Consider the following 19921-nt stretch of genomic DNA (forward strand, 5'->3'; position numbering starts at 1 on the left):
CTTTGGCACTCCAGCTGTTGCTGAACTACAACTCCCATCCTCCCCAGCCACAATAGTGGAAGAGCAGCAGCCACTGGAGAGTCAAAAGTTGCCCACCCCTGCCCTAGACATTTGAGGAACACCGGCCTCTCCCCGCTAGTAGAATTCCCTTTCTGTCTGTCAGTCAGTCCGTCCGTCTCCTGGCAATTTCCCTTAATCCTTCTGTTTAATTTACTTTGAAGTTGTATACCCCTGCCTTTTGAATGATGCTCTCACATGAGCCAGCATGGTGTAATGGTTATATTGGACTAGGATCAGGAGACCCGAGAACAAATCCCCAGTTCATCCATTAAACTCACTGGGTGGCTCTGGGCCAGAGCCAGCTGAGCTTAACCTACCTCACAGGGTTGTTGTGAGGATAAGCATAACCATGGGCATAACCTCTGGGCTCCTTGGAGGAAGAGCGGGACCTACATGTGAAAATAAATACAAAAAAATCTGCCTGGCTACCTCAGGAAGGTTGCCTGGCGATCAAGGGCCACTGCTGGGAGTGGGTCCCTGGACTCCTTTTGCAACCCATGGGCTCATGGGGGGCAGTTCAGGAGCTGTACCTCTTGCATTCTGGCCTGGCTGCTACTCATCTCTTTTTGTTTCCAGTCCACATCCAGGTCCAGCTCTCGCTCTCTCTCCACCTTTCCACACTCGATGGAGGAAGTTCTAGTCCTCCGGAAGTTTGAGCTGCACGAACAAGGTGGGTTTTGGTGCCACAGAGGAGCGCAGTGGATTCGGGCCTATTAGGCGCTCCCCAGATAGCAAAAGCAAAGGCCCCAAGAAGGCAGAGGGGGAGGAGGAAGAGGCGGTGCAGACGCCCCCCTGGGAGTGGTGGGAAAGGGCGGGGAAGAATTGCCCCAAGGCGGCAGCTCGAGCTTCCCGCCCCGGGGAGGCTGAAAACAGAGCCCGACAAGCCAAGCCCAGACCCAGGCCCTTCGGCATTCAGACGATGCGTCCCGGCAAGCGACACCTCAGTTCCGGCCTTCGGGGGTGTTGTGGCGGCGTAGTAGCGGATTGTTTGGGAGCTGACGACAAATGTCGAGTCTGGCATTGCAGTCTCAATTCCCAGGGCTTCTGAATGAAGGGGAGTAAGAGTACCTCTGAGCATGTGCAGAAGGCTCTCCTAGACTCGGCTCCTAGTCCGTCCCCGAGAAGGAGGCGACGAGGGGTGGGGCGCAGTGGGAGCCAGGCAGGGCTGCCCCCTGCTTGGCACCTCTGCTCTGGACGCTGACCACCGGATCTGCGGATGGGTAGCGGAAGAGCAGACCCCCGCGGGCTGAAAACGCCAGAGCGGCGCCTGCATCTTGCTTCCCGGGTGCAACGGCCTGACGTCTAAGGGCAAACTGAGCAGACCCCCGCGGTCGGAGGGCTGCAAGGGCGACTGGGGCGTGGGCAAGAGCCCCCTCAGAAGAGCAGTCTGCCCCATCCCATTTCTGTTCCAAACATATAATGTGTGGGACGCAGCTCGCCCACCCCTACATGCACTTTGCTCTTTCTGTGCCCCCTTTCAATTTTTTTTCCTGGTTTCTTCTGACTGCAGAAGGCTGGCTGCTCCCCGAGGTCATCCATCATCCATCCCCAGCGGAGAAAGCCGGCGAGATCTCGTCTGTCATTGCTCCGAGCCTCAAGTCTGTTGGGAGCAGCCCTGGGTGACTCACCGCCGCCTGGCGAGTTCGTGCGCCCCGGGAAAGTGCGGAGCTCTGGCGTCTCTCAACCCTTCCCCCACCCCAAAATCGTTTATGGATTTATGGCTCAGCTTCCTCAAGTTATTTCGAGAGCAGGAAGGGGCTCTGCTTGGAAGAATAATCTGGAAAGTCCCAAGTTTCCCGCAAATCAAGTTTCTAGTCCTTGTGGGAGATGAGATGGATTTAAGAACTACACCTGTTAGTTTTGTTTGTTTGCTTGCTTGCCTGCTTGCTTGTTTTTCGATAGGGAGCTCACTGGGACAGGGGCGGGTGTTTTAATTATTTGTACAGCGCAATAGGCAGAAACCCGCAACACGTGGCAAAGTTTAGATAGTTCCAAAGTGAGGCGTTGTTCCCTCTCCTCCGAGCATCCTCAGCCGGGTTTGGGGGCAGATCTGGCTTTGGCCAAAAGTTATTTCATTCTTCTCAGAAAAGGACACGCGAGTTCACGTTTGAGACGCGCATGTCTTATACCCATTGTACACACAGGGGAAATCGAGACCAAGAGGACTCCCCCGCCCCTGGGGGGTTGAACTGAAACCGGGGGTGCCCAATGGCTGGTCCCGCCTTCAGCTCTGTGAACCTCTTGCAGGCGCCATTGGGTTTGCAGGGCGGGGGGCGAAGGAGGGGTGGCGTCTTTCCTGAGACGTTCCTTCCCCCATGCCAAACACAGGGAGTCAGCCGCGAGTCCCGTCCCGCAGGGCCCAGACGGGCTCCTTGCCAAGCGGCCCTGCCTGCGTGCCAACGAGGGAGCAGCGAAGGCCAAAAGGCCACGGGGAACGGAAACAGCCCGCGCCCGGCATTGCAGCGCTGCGGAGCACTCCGTGCGTTAAGCCACGCTGGTATTTTCTGGGGATTAGCGAAGCAAGCAGTCGTAGGGAGGAGGCCAAGCAGAGCCCTTCGCGGAATGCCGCGGTCCTCCCGCTCGGTACGTGCAGACTCAGCCAGCAGTGTGCTTGTCCCACCTTATGCTGCCGGCACTGAAGTGGCACAAACCCCTTTGGGAATCGGAGCTGGCTTCGGCCAAGGCGAAGCGGAGCTCCTTTCATCCTCTTCCCCCAGAAAGCCCACCCGGGGCGGCAGCGGCTGGCCGGCGGGAGGCAGCTGCCCAGACGGCCCTGCAGGCGCTCCAGTCCCTTCCCTTGCGCACCAAGAGAAGCCGGCATGCGCTGCTGCTGCCTGCCCTTTGGGTGGCTCATCATGCGCCAGGGGAGGGCACGGGGCCTGGCCTGGAGTCGGACCGTGGTAGGCCCTGGGTGGAAAACACTCCTCGGATGTCTGCAGAGCAGAGAACAGAAGCAGGTTATGGAGCAGGAAAACTAGACTCGCTTCTCGTTCTGGCCCTTTCCTGGAACTGGTGGAGAGCGGGCCTCTGAGCACGAACAAAATGCCTTTACCTCCGTCCTCCTCAGGTGTTATCTCCAGCATATCTTGGAAACCGAGCAGGGCTTCCAAGGTCACTCGAGCGGAGGATTCTATGCCCTCTCTTTGTGGGCACTTGTTCAAATATTGACACCAATGGAGGCGGCGCTAAGGACACAAGGCGGGATACTCAAGTGGCAAGTGCAGCAACCTAGGGGCCAAGTTTGGCACGGTTGAAGTGAGCTCCAGATTCAAAGAAGGGGCGGGCCCACGGCCTTTCCAGGCCCCAAAACGACATGGCGAGAGCCTCCTTTCGCGGATTTACAGAGGTGAGACTCTGATCCATCTTTCTTCTGCAACCGCGGCGCCCAGTCCTCCCCCCCCCCCGCTGTTTCTGGAAGGTTTGGAGCGCACTCCGGGGATTGGAATCCTAAAGAGTCACCCACGACCTCTATACATTTCCGGCGGGATGACTGCTCAGCTGGACCCCAGGCAAGGTGTCCCGAAGGTGCTTTCAGAAAGGACGCTCGGGTGCAGAGTTTGGTGGGTCCCCCGTGCGACTACCACCAGCTCGGAAAGGGGCGCAGGAGCAACAGGCACCAGGAGAGGGGGGTTCCCTTTTAGTGAGGAAGCCTCTCCTTTCTTTCAAAACATGCCTTGCCTTTCTAGGTATTTCCTCAGTAACATTCACCCTCTCTCAACTTTTAATGTGGGAAGCAATTTGCACACCTCATGCTTTTTCACAAGGGCCCTCCGCTTAAGTGGGTCCGCTTCCGTTTCCATTTCACAGAATCTGTGAAATGGAGCTGCAAGTCCTAGGCTAGCTGAATGGAGCCTCCGTGTTCAGAGGCAGTCTTACGTCCGGATACGAGCTGTTGAGGTGAGCTGTTGCCTTCCTGTATGAGGGCTTCTTCCCCTCTCTGGCTATCCGCCTGGCCGGGATCCTTCCCAGCCTCATCCAGCCAAGTTCTCCATTCTGGTCTCTCTGACCCTTCCTCACTAGCAAGGCGTGAGGAGGGCGTGAGCCGCCACCGCCGGGGGACACCTGGGTCCTGGATTCCCCTCTGAAAGGGCACTTGGTGGCGTTCTTTTTGCAGATATTCCCCGAGGAGCACCGGGAGGCAGCCAGCGTCTCATCATCAAGGGAGCCGGAGCCACAGGGAGGACGGATGCGCCCCTTGCAGCTCTGGCACAAGAGAGCAGCAGCCGGGTGCAATTTTTCGGGAAGGGGGGGGGCGTGTTCCTTAAAAATAAAAGCCCCAAGATGTGAGGCAGACTCGCATTCCCCTGCGCTCCTGCCCTTTGCTGAGCCTCCGTTCCCCCCGCTGTAACCTGCCCCCTCTCCCTCACCCGGTTGGCGGAGCTTAGAGGTGGCCCGGGCCGGGTAGGCGGAAAGCGACTCACCAGCAGGCGCTCAGGGGCTGCGGGCAAGGTGGCTCCCGCTTCCAGCCTCTTCTGCTGCTGCTGCCCCACGGGGGGCCGCCTCTCCGCCAAAGACCGGCGCCCCCCTCCTTCGAGGGCCCGCCTTCCACCACCTGCATCGTCTCTGCCAGGGGGAGCCGGGCCCCTTTTGATCCCGGGAGCCTGGAGGAATCAGTCTGGCGAGGGGTGCGTGTTTGCCCCGCCTCGGATCAAGCCCAGGTGCCCTGGTAGCGGAGGCTCCTGCCGCCAGCTCCGCACCGCGGAAAGCCCCGCATGCCTGCGCGCAGCTGCCTGTCCCGGCCGGGCTGGAGCGCGTCCCGCGGGAGGGAGCAGGGTGGGGTCTCAGCAAGCAGCAGCAAGGGCTCTGTGTGGAATCCCCCGCTGGCTTTTCGCCGCCGCCGCCTCCTCTCTCCCCCGCCCGCCGATGTTCCCGACCGTGTTCAGCCTTCAGTTCCAGCCCTGCAGGCAGCAACTATTCAGATTCCTGCTTCAGTAAGGTGCGGGCAGACAGGCGGCTCTCGCATTAACCCGCCGCCGCCTCCTTGGCAGGGCTCCCCTCAATGCAGTGGCAACGAATAGCGGCGCGGCGGCGGCCACCCCCTTTCTGCCCCCCTTGCAGGCGGGGGGGGGGCACGAGGGGCGCAAGGCAAACGCATTCCCTGTAGTCTTGGCCGAGATGAGGCTGCGGCTCATTTCTGGGAGAGTGGAAGGACGAAGGGGATTAATATTAACCCCTCGGTCCCCAAGATCATTTTCCAGGCTTTCTGCCAAACACGTGCATGGAAGAGACGCTATAAATAAACGCCCGGGGAGGGGGAGAGGTGGAAAATGTCACCGCATCGCAGGGGGGGAGTGGGGGGGGGGAGAAGGCAAGCCAGGGTTCACTCCCGAGCTGAAGAAGGCGACGGAGCCGGAACTCCACCAAAGTGCAAATATCCCATTTGTGGGGCGAGGGAGATCAGGGGTGCTTGTGGAAATGTCCCGGAAGTGGAAGGAAGATTTTTTTAAAAAAGTATTACTATCATTAATATGCTGTCATGAACAACAAAGAGAAATCAAATCCTCTTACACTCAGAAAACGCAGTCACTTGAAGCCGCGCGCGATCCAAATAAATCAATGGACATCGATCATAACGAAAAAAATATGATTGCCCCCGCCCCTGGGGCTCCTTGTTTTGTCTCCAGTATAATTTGCAAGTGTTGACAACTGATAGTGGCAGTGTGTGTGTGTGTGTGTGTGTGTGCGTGCATTAGGGGAAGTATAAATAATCACACCCACTTAAAACTCAGAGTTTATAGCAGCAAGCCCAGGCGCATCGGCATGGGAGAAAGGCGGAAAGATTCCGGGATTTGGTCTCATTCCAACCCTTGCTGTCTTCAAACCGGCTTTCCAGATACAAAAAGCACAACTTTGTCCCATAGGCGCTTAGGAAGCTGCCTTATACTGAGTCAGACCCTTGGTCTATCTAGCTCAGGATTGTCCACACTGGCTGGCAGCAGCTCTCCAAGGTTTCTGGCAAGAGTCTCCTCCAGCCCTACCTGGAGATGTTGCAAGGGACTTTATGCATCCAAAGCAGATGCTCTGCCACGGAGTTGCGGCCCCATCCCCTTTGTGCTATGGTCTCTCCCCACAGCAGGTGTGCTTTGAAACACAAGCAGCTCTGCTCAGCGGCTCTCTACCCAGTCTTAAGATCATAGGCAGTTGCCTTATACTGAGTCAGACCCTTGGTCCATCTAGCTCAGTATTGTCTACCCTGACTGGCAGCAGCTCTCCAGGGTTTCAGGCAGGAGTCTCTCCCAGCCCTACCTAGAGGTGTTTCCTATCCCAGGATTGGACTGGGGGCCTTCTGCATGGGAGGCAGATGCTCTCTACCACTGAGCAACAGCCCCACCCTCTTCTTTGTTTTGTTATAGCAAAAGGCAGAGTTCCCAGTTCTGCCGCAGGCGCTGGAGAGAATGAGGCCTCTGCTTTCCAGAGAAACCTTGGATGCCGTCTTTTCCCACGTTGTGGGCCAGGATCATGCGGGGGAATGGAAGAAGAGGGAGTCCTTCTGAGGTGGAGGCAGAAGCAGGAGGATGAAACAGAGACATGTCATAGTACTTGTTTAGACCCAACCCCATGTGCCCCAGGACCCAGGTAATTTTGGTGCCCAGACCACTCCCGGCCCCGCTGTGCCCAACCTCCAATTTTTCTTCTTCATAATTTCAGCTGCCATGTGCTGAAATGGGGGGGGGGGTGGCCCGGGGGTGAGCCAAGCAGGCTTCCCTTCTGGCTCAGCACTCTTGAGAACTGCAAGGTGCTCCAGCATGCCTGTGCAGTTGGAATAGATCGTCGCAAGCCTGTAATGTCACGGGCTGCACACATGGTGGCTGAAATTATGGAAGAAAAAAACCAGAGGTTCAGCTCAATGGGGCAGGCACGGGGTGGCGGCAGGAGGCCCCCCTGGCCATTCGGAGCCCCCCCGGACCTTAGAGGCCACGGACCAGGACCCCAAGGTCCAGGGGTCATAATGCCTCTGCCCTGGACTTTTGAGCTTCTCTCCCACAGTGACTGCATGAGTGTGGGATGCATTTTAAAATCTTTCTGAATCAAGATTTTAAAACAGATTGAGGCTTATCCTGGCAGGTGGATTTACAACGCAGGAGCAAAGGAAGCTGCTTTATACTGAGTCAGACCCCAGTTCCCATCATCCCTGGCTACTGGTCACTGTGACTGGGGATTATGGGAGTTGTAGTTCAAAAAAAGCTGGGGGGGATCTAAGTTGAGCAGGCTTGAATTTTCTAGCCCAATATTCTGTCTACACTGACTGGCAGTAGCTCTCCAAGGTTTCTCTCCAAGGTGCCGTTGCTGTTGGTGCCCTCAAGAACCCGCGCGTTAAAAATACTGCGCGTGTCATGGTGTGTGTGTGTGTAGGGGGGTGATGCAGTTGGGGGTGGGGGTTCCAAAGGCTGTAGGTCCAGGCTCCAAAATTGCCTAGGTGCGCCTTTGTCTGTGGCAACTGCCTTCCACTCGGGGAAGGGCCACCCATGGGTGATGTGCACAAAATGGATTGTGTGTTTTATTTTGAGCTCGAAACAAAACGCAGACGGCTGAAACGTTTCACAGCAGCCGACTCGATTGTTTTGACAAGACAAAACTCGAAACATTTAGGGGAAACTCGAAACACCCCATTGTTTCCTATGGGTAGTTCCTAGGAACACCAAAGCGGGTTGGGTGGTAGGACATGATGGGAGCTACCACCCAACCCACAAAAGAAATGACCAAGCAGGCGATTTTTAAAAATTTTGTAAAAAACAAGGAGATCACAAGCCAATCGGAAGTCAGTGCCAGAAAACCAATCAGCATGGGGAAAACACACACCCCCCACACACAATGGCACTGGAAAGATTTAGAATCAAAACGGGGTTGTTTTGTTCTAAAAGGGTGTTTTGTTTCGAGCTTGAAACGGCCCATTTCGAGTCGACACATCAACGTAGAAAAGTTTTGCACATCCCTACCCTGTTCCTTAGAAATGCAGCATCAACTTGGCAAGAGTTCAGTTGCAAGTCAGTTAAGGCCAAAATTTACTGAGCAGAATGTGGGCCTGGTGGGGCAGGGAAGAGGAAGAATTTACTATTTTAAGCTTTGGCACATGGTGATAAAGTGCTTTTGGCCTTTGGACAAATTTAGAAATGGGATCTGAATTGAAAATATTTGCACTAGATTAATGGGCTTTGGTTTCAGCATGGGTCCGTGGGCAGAGGCCTGTAGGTTCCGTTTCTGAATTTCCAAACATAGACCTTCACGGACCTTGGTTTCGACTCGGTTTCTCAGACTCCAAGTTTCTCTTTTTCCCCTCCAGTGAGAGAAGAACTCACTTTTAGGACAGAAAAACAAGAACAGCCATGCAGGGCTGAGGAGGGTGGAGATGGGAGCGTCCTGGTTTAATTCCAGCCCTTAGGGGAAGAGTCCAGGAACTTGACAGAACAGCTGCCAGATAAGATAACACTTTTTTTTCCAGGCGATAAGAGGGATGAAAGGGGAAAGGGAGGCAGTGATCTCTTTCCAGTGCATGCTGGGAAACAGGCTGGGGTGCACCTGTAGGCTTTGTGACACACCCCGGGTTGTCCAGCATCCTCATCAGGGGAGCAGTGGGGAAACTGGGTGGGTGTGGGGGGTCCATTCTGCTTGATCTAAGAGAAGGGAGAGGGAAGCCACAAGGAGGAGATTCAGAGTCTGTCTGTTGCTGTCCAGTTGCAGCAGAGGGTTTGGTCGGGGCTGGCCTGCCCGTATAGGTGATCTAGGCAGTCGTTGGGGGTTGTAATTTTTATTCAGTTAATTAGAGCACTAAAGAAGCCACCCGCTCCAGTTACAGAGTAGAATGCAGAGTTTAGTTGTTGCAGCTATTTAGAGAAGACACAAGGTGATTCTTGTAGAATAAAATACTAAGTAGATTTATTGGTGAAGTACTCCTTTGCAGGGGTGTAGCTACAATTGATCAAATGGGTTCAAAGAACCTGGGCCCTCTAGCTCCTGAGGGGCCCCCAGCTCCACCCTTCCCTATTTTCTTCATTATCTCCCTCACTCCAAGGGGCCTCTGGGGAGAGGGGTGAACATGTGCCCCCTCCCCCCTAGCTATGCCCCCGGCACCTTTGGATAGGAAAGACCTAATCTTTAATCTAAAGAACTACATAATGAGTTTCCATCTGCTCTCTAAGAGGAAAGGAAGGGACTCTGACACACCACAGGAAATATCTGAAGAGTCATATCAGGGGTCATAGAGTGGAGACAGGTAGAACAGCTAGGGAGAGACCCTGACTCACTATCTCTACTCCCAATGCCCCTAGTGGTCATCGGGATAGTCAGTGCAAAAGGTCGATGCACTGGAACTCCAAGGAACTCCAACAGCAGTCACCTAGACCGCCAGGTTTTAAAGGGTACCCCAGGTTCAGCTCCCCTTAAAACTCTGCATTTCTTGACTGGGTGGTGGTGGTGGTACATGTATCCTCAGCCAGCTGTTTGCTCTCCTAGCCTGCTTCGCAGCCCCCTGTCCAAACAAAGCCCACACCACACCCACCATGCAGAGAAGAAGAACTTTGTTACCTGAGCTGTTGTAGGGCAGGATACAGAAGAAGTTGGCAACAAAGGAGAAAGTTCTTCTGCGCACAGCAGCAGTGATGGGGGGGGCTGTGTTTGGGTGGGGGGCTGCTAAGCAGACGAGGAGAGCAAGCAACTGACTGGGGGCAGGGAGGGCACCCCTGGGGCGGAGCCACCGTTGGGCGAGCAGGTTCAAAGAACCCGGGCTGCTGCCCCCAGGGGCCGTGCCTCACAGCTTCAGACAGGGGCGCGCGCGTTATTTTGCTCCCAAATGGGGTTGCATAGCCCCCTTCGAGACCAAAATTGGCCCACCCTGTATTGGCAGCAGGGAGAGTCCTTCCAGCCCACGCTGCCCAACGCAGCGTGGCCCCATTTGAGAGGGAGACGACGTCTCTGCATTTGATGTCAGATGCGGGTCTGTGGCTAGCCAGTCCCCTAGTTCTGGCGTCTGACGTCTGACGTGGGGGGCGGGGCCAAGGGGGCCATGGCAGAGGCCAAACACAGGCTGCTGCCAGCCAGCAGCCAGCCAGCCTGCCTCCGCACCTGGCACCCCGCCAACACCCCAGACAAGGAGTGTGGAGTCCCGTCTCTGCCCTACAGCCCACTGGGCACACACAGGGCTCCACACTTCTCAGTCATTGTAGAATCCAAGAGAAAAAGTTGTGGTATGCAAGGACAAGGCAGTGGAGTGGGATCAGGAATATTAATAGTTTAATGAAATAGATATTATGTACAGAGAGGCAAGTGCAGTCTGCTTTTCTGTTCTCTTGCTGCTGGCTATTTGTTATCTCCGCCTCTACTCCAGGACTGGAATACAAGCCCCATTCAAAATCTGGCCTGGATCAAGGAATGGATTAACCCAAAGCACCACAGTCATATTTTGCCTAAGGCAGCTGCCAGCTAAAACTCTAGAACTGGCCCTGGATTCACTCACCTCCAGATGGTTCTAAGCAGAAGGATCCAGATTTCCATTGGAATGTTTCTAATCCTTAAAATCTTGCACTCTGGGACAGGCACTACAATCCCCTGGGAGGTGCATCATGGTGAGAAAGAGACCTCCGATTCCTTGGACACTTTCTCCACTCCCAGTCAGGTGTTTCTCCTGTGCAGAGTGAGGAATATCATTGACTTGTGCATAGGACAAGCTCGAAATTACAGAGCATCTCCTCTGGCACAGTAATGTCTTGTGGCTTTCATTTTGCCAAGTCCTCAGAATTGTAGAGGAAATACCTGAAAATGTGTCAGTTCACTGGAAGGTCACATGGAAGGCAAAGGCTGTTGGATTCTCCAGGCTCTCTCAGTGGCTTCTGTTCTGACACACAACCACCAGACTTTGGGATCCATGGAAGAGCAGGCTCTTGCCATGCCAGCATAAAGGATTTGACCCCTGTAAATATTAAGAGACATCCCTAATTCCCTGCTAAATGAGCAAAGTTAGCACCTGTTAAAAGTGGTGACTCTCTCTTTAGCAGTGGGGGGGAGCAACTGGCCCTATCCATCCCCAGCACAGCATCCCTCCAGTGACTGTTGCTGTTGTCTTTTTTTGTTTTTGTTTTAAGATTGTGAGCCCTTTGGGGACAGGGAGCCATTTTATTTGTTTGTTTCTATGTAAACCATTTTGGGAATTTTTGTTGAAAAGCAGCAAATAAATATTCATTGTAGTATATAACTATTCGTCATATTCGTATTCCCTATAAAGGGAATACCTTTTATATTCCCTACAAAGGCAAAGTGTGCCCTATGCTGCAGGAAAACTGTGTGCGTGCATGTGGGTGTAGTGGGGGGGGGATGCCTAAACAAAACAACAAAACATGCAGCCAACGCTACCCAAACAACTTATGCAAACTGAAGCTAATTCTTTTAACGCCATCCAGCTGTGAGCTCTCTTGCCCAGTTGCTTCGCACCGCATGATGTTCCTGGATAATGGCATTTGATTATTTTATTATGTATTTTTGTATGTTTTTCGCTGCCTGGACGGGTAGAAAACATCTGGATCTAATTTAAAAATAAATAAATATAGATGCACCACTAAAAACGTGCAGACAACCTGCTGCCAGAGTGGTCTGTCTGAATGGGGAAAGCACAGAATGGAAGAGTGGGCGCAGCGGCATAGCAGGGTCAGGAGCCCATGCTCTGTTTGTTCTGTTCAGACACACAACCCCCAGACTTTGGGATCCATGGAAGAGCAGCACCTTAACCAGGCTGTTGCCATGCCAACATTAAGGATTTGACCCCTGTAAATATTAAGAGACATCCCATTCCCCCTGCTAACTGAGCAAACAGGCACCTTTTAAAAGTGATGATTCTCTTTATTTAGTGTGGGGGGGGAGCAACTGGCCCTATCCATCCCCGCTGGTCAGAGATGGTCACAGCCACTGGTCAGGGGCCCATGTTCAATGTTGGCTCCCCAACCCCTTTGAAGCACCATAGGCACCCCCTACATTTTAAACCTTTTTGTGTGTGCCGGCAGCTGCCAATGCAATCCCCTGCCCTGGCCACAAAGTGCCCCCAACAACACCTCCCACTTAGCACAACGTTGTCTATGGGGCAGTGTGGCACCTGGCCACTCTAGGTTGCTCTCGCTTTTCCTCCTGCTCCTGCCCACTGCTGCGACTGCCACCTCCCAGCTGGCTCGTAAAATGGTAAGGACTTGAGTGAACAAGAGAGGAAAGAGGACACACAGCCTGTTACTGTTGTGCAAGGGAGCTGAGAAGTGGTGGCTGTGGACAGGAGCAGGAGGAGGGCAGACAGGCGGGAGAGTCTGGATTTGGATAACTTCATGGAGGAGAGGTCTATCAATGGCTACAGGCCACCTCCAGCTTCAAAGGCAGGATGCCTCTGGGTACCAGTTGCAGGGGAGTAACAGCAGGAGGGCGGGCCTGCCCTCAACTCCTGCCTGCGGCTTCCAGCAGCATCTGGTGGGCCACTGTGCGAAACAGGATGCTGGACTACATGGGCTCCCTTGGGCCTGATCCAGCAGGGCTGTTCTTATGTTCTTATGAGTCAGGTGAGGGACAGAGACAGGCGAAGGGCCCTCGGTGGCCCCTCTTCTTGGGATGACCCATTTTCTCATAACATATCCACCCAATTGCGCCCCGAGTGGGCGCTGGATACAGCATCTACCCTGAGAACCAGTTGTGCTGAGGTCTGAGGGTATGGGCAGGTTTTAGCTGAAACACAGCCGAGAAGTTTGTGAGATGAGTCTGAGCACGAGCACGAGCACGAGCACGAACACACACACACACACACACACACACACACACACACGCAGCAAAGCGGCTGGCAAAGAGCAACTTCAGGAACTCCAAAGAACAGCATGCACCGCAGACTGCTGGAGCGTGCAAAACAACTTCCAGCTTTCTGGGGAAACTATTTTTAAAAAGAGTTTTTGCAGCTGGGAAGATACACTTGAATCTGTCTGGAAAAGGCAGATGTTGGCAGACAACTAGATAAGACGGCTAGCTCAGGGGTCAGGGGAGTGGGCAGTGTCCCCTCTGAAGGATTGGCTGGGAGCGCTCCAGGCCAGATGCCACCACTCTGTGCCGATAGCTCAGCCCCTCCAAGGTTTTACAGGTGAAAACAGGGACCCTCTGGAAACACCTCTCTTCTAATTAACTCCCTTCTAGTTGCACCTTAGACCACCTTAAGTGGCGCAGTGGGGAAATGCTTGACTAATATGCAGAAGGTTGATGGTTCAAATCCCCGCTGGTATGTTTCCCAGACTATGGGAAACACCTATATAGGGCAGGTGCTGAAAGGCATCATCTCGTACTGTGCAGAAGATAGCAATGGTAAACCCCTCCTGTATTCTACCAAAAGAGAGCCACAGGGCTCTTCGGGTGCCAGGAGTTGAAATCGACTTGATGGCACACTTTACCTTAGTTGCACCTTGCTGAAGGTCCTCAATCTTCTGCCTACTGCATTCCTTTCCTCTAAGATAGACCTCATTCCCCACTGATTTAAAGACCCAAGAAGGTGTTTGTTGTCTTGGGGCAGAAAACATCATGTTCTTGAAATCTGCTGTGGGAGCTGGACCCCCAAGGGCTCCCACCTTTTAAGGAGGACACCCCTGCCTTTCCCCCAAAAGGCAAACAGAGGGGGGGGAAATGGGACAGAGATTTACGTAACTGGGATTATGGCCACTGGCCAGGATATATTTAGAGAGGGATACATAGGGGCCGCTGGAACATGTGGGAACATGTGGCATCATATATCACCATATAGTCCTCACCTAAGACCCCTTAGAGGCCTCTGATGGGGGTGGGCAGCTGCAGGACTGTGAGGGAAAGTGGGGCAGGAGCAAATAGCCCACCAGCCACAAAATGAAAGGCCTTTTTTGTAGCCTCAAGCTGAGAACATCTGAGATGGAAATGGAGTGGGAGAGGCTCTATCCTGAGCCAGACAGTCATAAGATCAGCCCTGCTGGAACAGGCCCAAGGCCCATCTAGTCCAGCATCCTGTTTCACACAGTGGCCCACCAGATGCCGCTGGAAGCCACAGGCAGGAGTTGAGGGCATGCCCTCTCTCCTGCTGTTGCTCCCCTGCAACTGGTACTCAGAGGCATCCTGCCTTTGAGGCTGGAGGTGGCCTATAGTCCTCCAACTAATAGCCAATGGTAGACCTCTCCTCCATGAAGTTATCCAAACCCCTCTTAAAGCCATCCAGGTTGTTAGCTGTCATCACATCTCGTGGCAGAGAATTCCACAAGTTGATGATCCGTTGTGTGGAGAAGTACTTCTGTTTGTTGGTCCTAGATTTTCTGGCAATCAATTTCATGGGATGACCCCTGGTTCTAGTGTTATGGGAGAGGGAGAAGAATTTCTCTCTATCCACTTTCTCTACATCATGCATGATTTTATAGACCTCTATCATGTCTCCCCGCAGTCGCCTTTTTTCTAAACTAAATAGTCCCAGGTGTTGTAGCTTTGCCTCATTAGAAAGGTGCTCTAGGCCCCTGATCATCTTGGTTGCCCTCTTCTGCACCTTTTCCAGTCCTACAATGTCATTTTTTAGATGTGGTGACTAGAATTGTACGCAGTACTCCAGGTGTGGCTGCACCATAGTTTTGTATAAGGGCTTTATAATATTAGCAGTTTTATTTTCAGGCCCCTTCCTAATGATCCCTAGCCTGGAATTGGCCTTTTTCACAGCTGCTGCACATCGAGTCAACATTTTCAACGAGCTGTCCACCATGACCCCAAGATAACTTCTTGGAGGAGAGGCCTATGAACGTCTATTAGTTGGAAGGCTATAGGCCATCTCCAGCCTCAAAGGCAGGATGCCTCCGAGTAGCAGTTGCAGGGGAGTAACAGCAGGAGAGAGGGCATGCCTTCAACTCCTGCCTGTGGCTTCCAGAGGCATCTGGTGGGCCACTGTGTGAAACAGGATGCTGGACTAAACAGGCCCTTCCCTGTGCCTGATCCAGCAGGGCTGTTCCTATCTATGTTCTTATGTACCAGATGGTTCTTTCCTCTGATCCAGCAGGAGAAGAGATGATGATAGCTGGTGCAACGGAACCGCCATGTTAAGCGGCAATAAGTCTTGGTTATCAGTTGCTAGGAAGCAACAGTGTATCCTGCACATAAGGCCACATTACAGTGCCTGGCACCTCACCCAACTCTGAAACGTGCATTTTTGGACCGCAACTGAGCAAGCAGTTGTAGTCCATGAGCCAGGCCCACGCATTTCGGCCATTAGTACCACCCTAACCACTAAGGTCAAGGAGCACAGTGAAAAAATGGGACTACGATTAAATGTCAAGAAGACGAAACTAATGACAGTGGGGTGCAGCAATCAGCCTCAGAATTGACACTGAAGACACTGAAGTGATGGATAGCATTTGCCTTTTAGGATTGACCGTCAACAGTAAAGGATCCAGCAGTCAAGAAAAACGCCACAGACTAGCACTTGGAAGGGTTGCAATGAAGACCTTGGAAAGGATATTTAAATGCCGTAGTCTACACCTACAAAGATTAGAATCATTTGGACAATGGTTTTTCCTGTGACACTCTATGGATGCAAAAGCTGGACTTTGAAGAAGCAAGACAGAAAAAGCATTGATGCTTTTGAACTTTGGTTCTGGAGAAGACTTTTGAAAATACCATGGACAGCCAGGAAAACAAACCAATGGCTCATAGAACAAATCAATCCAGAATTTTCACTCCAGGCACAAATAACCAGGCTCAAACTATCATACTTCGGACACATTATGCAAAGATCCAGCTCCCTTGAGAAGTCCATAATGCTGAGGAAAGTTGATGGAAAGAGAAGAAGAGGACGGCCAGCAGCAAGGTGGATGGACTCGATTACGACAGCAATGAATGCACCACTGAGAAAACTAAAAGGCCAAGCTGAAGACGGATCATCCAGGAGAGAATCTATCTATGTGGGTGCTAAGAGGAGACATTGACTTGACGGCATTTAATCAATCAATCAATCAATCAACCTTTAAAGACACATTTCTTCGCTAAGCTTTTAAGGTATTTTGTAGTTTTTATGGGTATTTTGATTTGATCTTTTTATGTTTCAATTGTTAAATTTGGGGGGGGGGGGTTGTGTGTGTGTGTGTATATATGAATTAGACAGACAGACAGACAGATAGACAGACAGATAGATAGATAGATATTATTTCTGTTCTAAAAGAACTTTACGGGCTACTGATATATTTCTGGGTGAAATACAAAGTGCTGGTTATTACATATAAAGCTTTTAACAGCTTGCACCCATGGTATTAAGAAAGTGCCTCCTTCTTATCAATTTCTGGAATAACAAGATACAAGACAATCAACCTAGAGACTTCGGTAGTGGGTGGTATACAAATCTGTTATATAAATAAATAAATCTCAGGGGACAAATGTTCATAGTGATTTTTGGCAATGCCCCCCACCACAGCCCGAGATGGAGATTATGTGATAGCATTGATACAGCTTTCTCTGTGTTATAACCTCTTCATTATTCCACCCTCAAACGATTAGGGTAAAATTGCAGTCATTTTTGCACAGAGCAAAGAGTTAGGATCAGGAGTAGGGTAACAATGAACAAACTGGTGTACTCTCTATATGGAGTAATTTTTGGTGGACATTCCTATCAATTTTCATTTCCATTCCTCTGACATCAATAAATGTTTATAGTCGTTTTTGTGTTTTTAAACTTTTAAAAAGCTTTCAAAACATCACTGCAAACTCGGCCACTAGTACAGATCCAATGGTGAGGACAATCAAACCGTAGCACACTGAAAACAGAAAATCTCGCAATGCCTATTTTCCTTCTCTGGGGAGTAAACCTTGTCAAAAAGGTCACAATGAGCATTCGTTCTCTCCAGAAGGTGCTGATCACACCAAGAGTGTCCTAGTGCTGAAGTGGATGAGTTCTCAGTGAAGGTCAGTCCTGGGAGTTTTCCCAAACAGCAGGCTTTACCACAGGTTTTCTGAGAGGCTTCACTGCGAGTTCGAAGTTGCCCCCAAAAACCAACGCAAAAAGTGATTTTTTAAAAACTGCAGATATAAATTGGGCTACACTCTAACGCCCGATGAAAAACCTGAACTGACTTCAGGGTAAATTTGGCCAATATGTGAACACACACTTTCATTCTAGAAGAGATGTGAACTAAAAGCTGGGTGTGAAAAACTTCCAGGTAGTGTTTCCTGTAACAAGAGTTCCCAGAAGTTGTTGACTACAACTCCTATCATCCCCAGCCAAATGCCACTGCAGGTGGGGTTGATGGCAGTTGTAGTCAACCTCTGGGAATCCCTGTTACAGGGAACACTGGCTCCCAGAGCCTGTGGCTTAAGAGCATGGATACCCTCTAGTGTCTAAACTAAGAACCACAAGCACTGTTCCACAAATTCCCATTGCATAGAAAACTCACTGTCAGGGCATCAGTGCAAAGATGAGGGGAGGGAGACGGCAGGGAGAATGTTGCCTTGGGCCACCTCTCAGCTCATAGCAAACTGTCTCAGAACCACAAGGCATCTACTGTATGTACCCCTAATAATAGTCTCTAGACTCTTTCACACAATGATTGATGGGGCAGGACCAGTGATGTAGTCTCAGATTCAGAAATGCAGGCGCTCTCCATGAAAGCCCCCATAGCCACACCCACCAAGACAATCATGCCCATCCTAATGGCCACACCACTCAATACAATAATTGGGAGGCTCAAGGATCATGTCAAGGATCATGTAGACTCTAGGGGTATGTATTAGAATGAATGACAGGAAGTGCCCACTGAAATGCACTGGTTCCTTCTAAATGGCCATAGGAATGCCATAGGAATGGCCATTTGGCAATTCCATGCATTCCATAGCCTTTTGGAAGGGACCAATGCATTTCAGTGGGCATTTCCTGTCATTCGTTTTAGGATGCCCTGACAGTGGTCTACCGTAGGATGTGCATACTGACAATCTCAGGTTCAATCCTTGGCAGCATCTCCAGGTAGGGCTGGGAAAGACTCCTGCGCTTGAAACCATGGAGAGCCACTGCCAGTCAGTGCAGACAAGACTGAGCTAGATGGAACAATGGTCTGATTCAATCTAATGCAGCTTCTTATGTCCCTAAGACAGGAAGAATGCTAATAGATACCTAGAATGGCAAGAGCAGCAGATTATTTCCATTGAGAAAGCAAAGGGCTTTACATCCCTGCTGAGACTCTGGAGAGAAAAAGTGCTGGGACTGTTTCCTTGCCAGTCCTTGCAGCACAACACCCCTGGGCAGGGTGGAATTCAGGAGTTGTGCATGTTCCCTGATCCTCTATGAGTTGAAATCAAGGTCGGAGGCAGGGAGCGTGATCGTGCGCTAAGCCCCAGCTGGGTAGGACTGTTTTTTCTCCTACCTCCTTCTGAAGCTGGGGGCGGAGTCTGGGTAGGGTGTGCTCGTCCTACACAACTGGGGCTTAGTGCATAATCAAACTCCCCTCCTCTAACCTTGTTTTCCACTCTCTGACAATCAGAAAACAGGAGTGTGCACAGCTCCTGCACTAGGGTAGGACTGGAGTGAATGAGCCGACTGCTTTTAATAATCATGTCAACAAGCCTACTGCTCTCTGAAAATTTGCGCTGACCACCTAGGGAGGAAGAGAGGCATGTGAGAGCATGTAAGACAATTTCAGGGGCAAATCCATAGGAAGAAGTAACAGAATGTTTCTGAAGATTTCTAACCAAAAAGGATGTACAGTATACCCAAATGTGAGGAAAGGGGGGTGTCAGACACAATGCAGGGACATTCTCCAACACCTTCTTGTGACTGATGCCAGGGCTAGCCAATCAACGCTGTGCAAATCTAGCTTCTCAGACAGGGACTAAAGGTCCCTCCCTTGAATCTGATCCGGGGAGAATGTCCTAGGTGCGTCACAGCTGCGGGGAGGGTGCTTCCATAGCAGGCTCACTGCTGAAATCATCATGGTGTGCATCTGTACACAGGCAAACAGTCTCTTCTCTCTCTTTTGAATTGGGGCTTCCAAGGTAGGGCCTCAGAGAACACGTCCCTCTTCTAGGATTGGGGGTGGGGGACAGGAGAAGTGCAGAAAAGACCGATCAGGACAAGTGCACAATCTGAACCAGCCTGCCAAGCTATTGTGTGCCTTTTGGGAGAAATGGGTATGTCCGTTTATGCCCACGTGTCAAATCTCCGTATAGAGGCTGTCCCGTGAATGGGAAGAGGGCAGGGGAGCTTGTTGTCCACCTCTTCACATGTATCCAGATAGGGGTCCAAGAGCACCATGTTTGGGATGGCCGCGTTCCCTTGCCTTTGCCCCAGGAGGTAAATCCGTCCATTCACTGTGCTGCAACCCTTGAAGAACTTGCGGGTCAAGCACTCCGCTTCCACTGGGGTCCATTCGCCTGTGTCCATGTCAAACCGAAGGGCACCCCCTCCAATGGTGTAGATGGCGCCATTCAGTGCTGTGACACACAGGTCGTACCTGAAGAAGGCAGGAAGAGGAAGGGGAGCATCATCAGTTGTGGGAGAAGTGATTGAAGATCTTTGGAAACATATTACTGTGGTCCTTTGCACCAATTCTGAACTCAGGCAGTCCAGTGCCTATTAGTTTAGAAACAAAACACCACAGTCCAAAAATATGGGAGACTACAGGTATGCAGAAGTATATTATGTTGTAAACTAAAAGAAAAATAAATGCTTAAAAAACCTCAAATTGAGAGCTTCAGCCGGACAATTGTGGGACTTGTGGGCTCCCACGATCTGTAGAATGCAGAAGGTCACAGTTGAAAAGGTGGAGCGGGTGGTGGAAAACTGAATATTAGGAAGGAAGGAGGACCGGCTTGCTTGAGCCCCTGTTGGCTTACAGTGTCCTGGAGGGAAGGATTAGTACATGCACATGTAAAGTTCTCC

At 51.6% G+C, this 19921-nt stretch overlaps 1 protein-coding gene across 1 annotated transcript in view; it reads right to left on the minus strand.

Moving 5' to 3' along the window:
- The window catches only part of ADAMTSL5 (ADAMTS like 5), a 43362-nt gene extending 38192 nt beyond the window's left edge, over positions 1-5170 (minus strand). The window contains exon 1 of the mRNA XM_053287839.1: positions 4482-5170. Within this exon, the coding sequence (XP_053143814.1) occupies positions 4482-4618 (137 nt within the window). The 5' untranslated portion in view covers positions 4619-5170. The remainder of the gene's footprint in view (positions 1-4481) is intronic.
- Positions 5171-19921: the final 14751 nt, after the last annotated feature.

Source organism: Hemicordylus capensis, chromosome 2 (assembly GCF_027244095.1).
Source record: "Hemicordylus capensis ecotype Gifberg chromosome 2, rHemCap1.1.pri, whole genome shotgun sequence".
Classification (NCBI taxonomy): Eukaryota; Metazoa; Chordata; class Lepidosauria; order Squamata; family Cordylidae; genus Hemicordylus; species Hemicordylus capensis.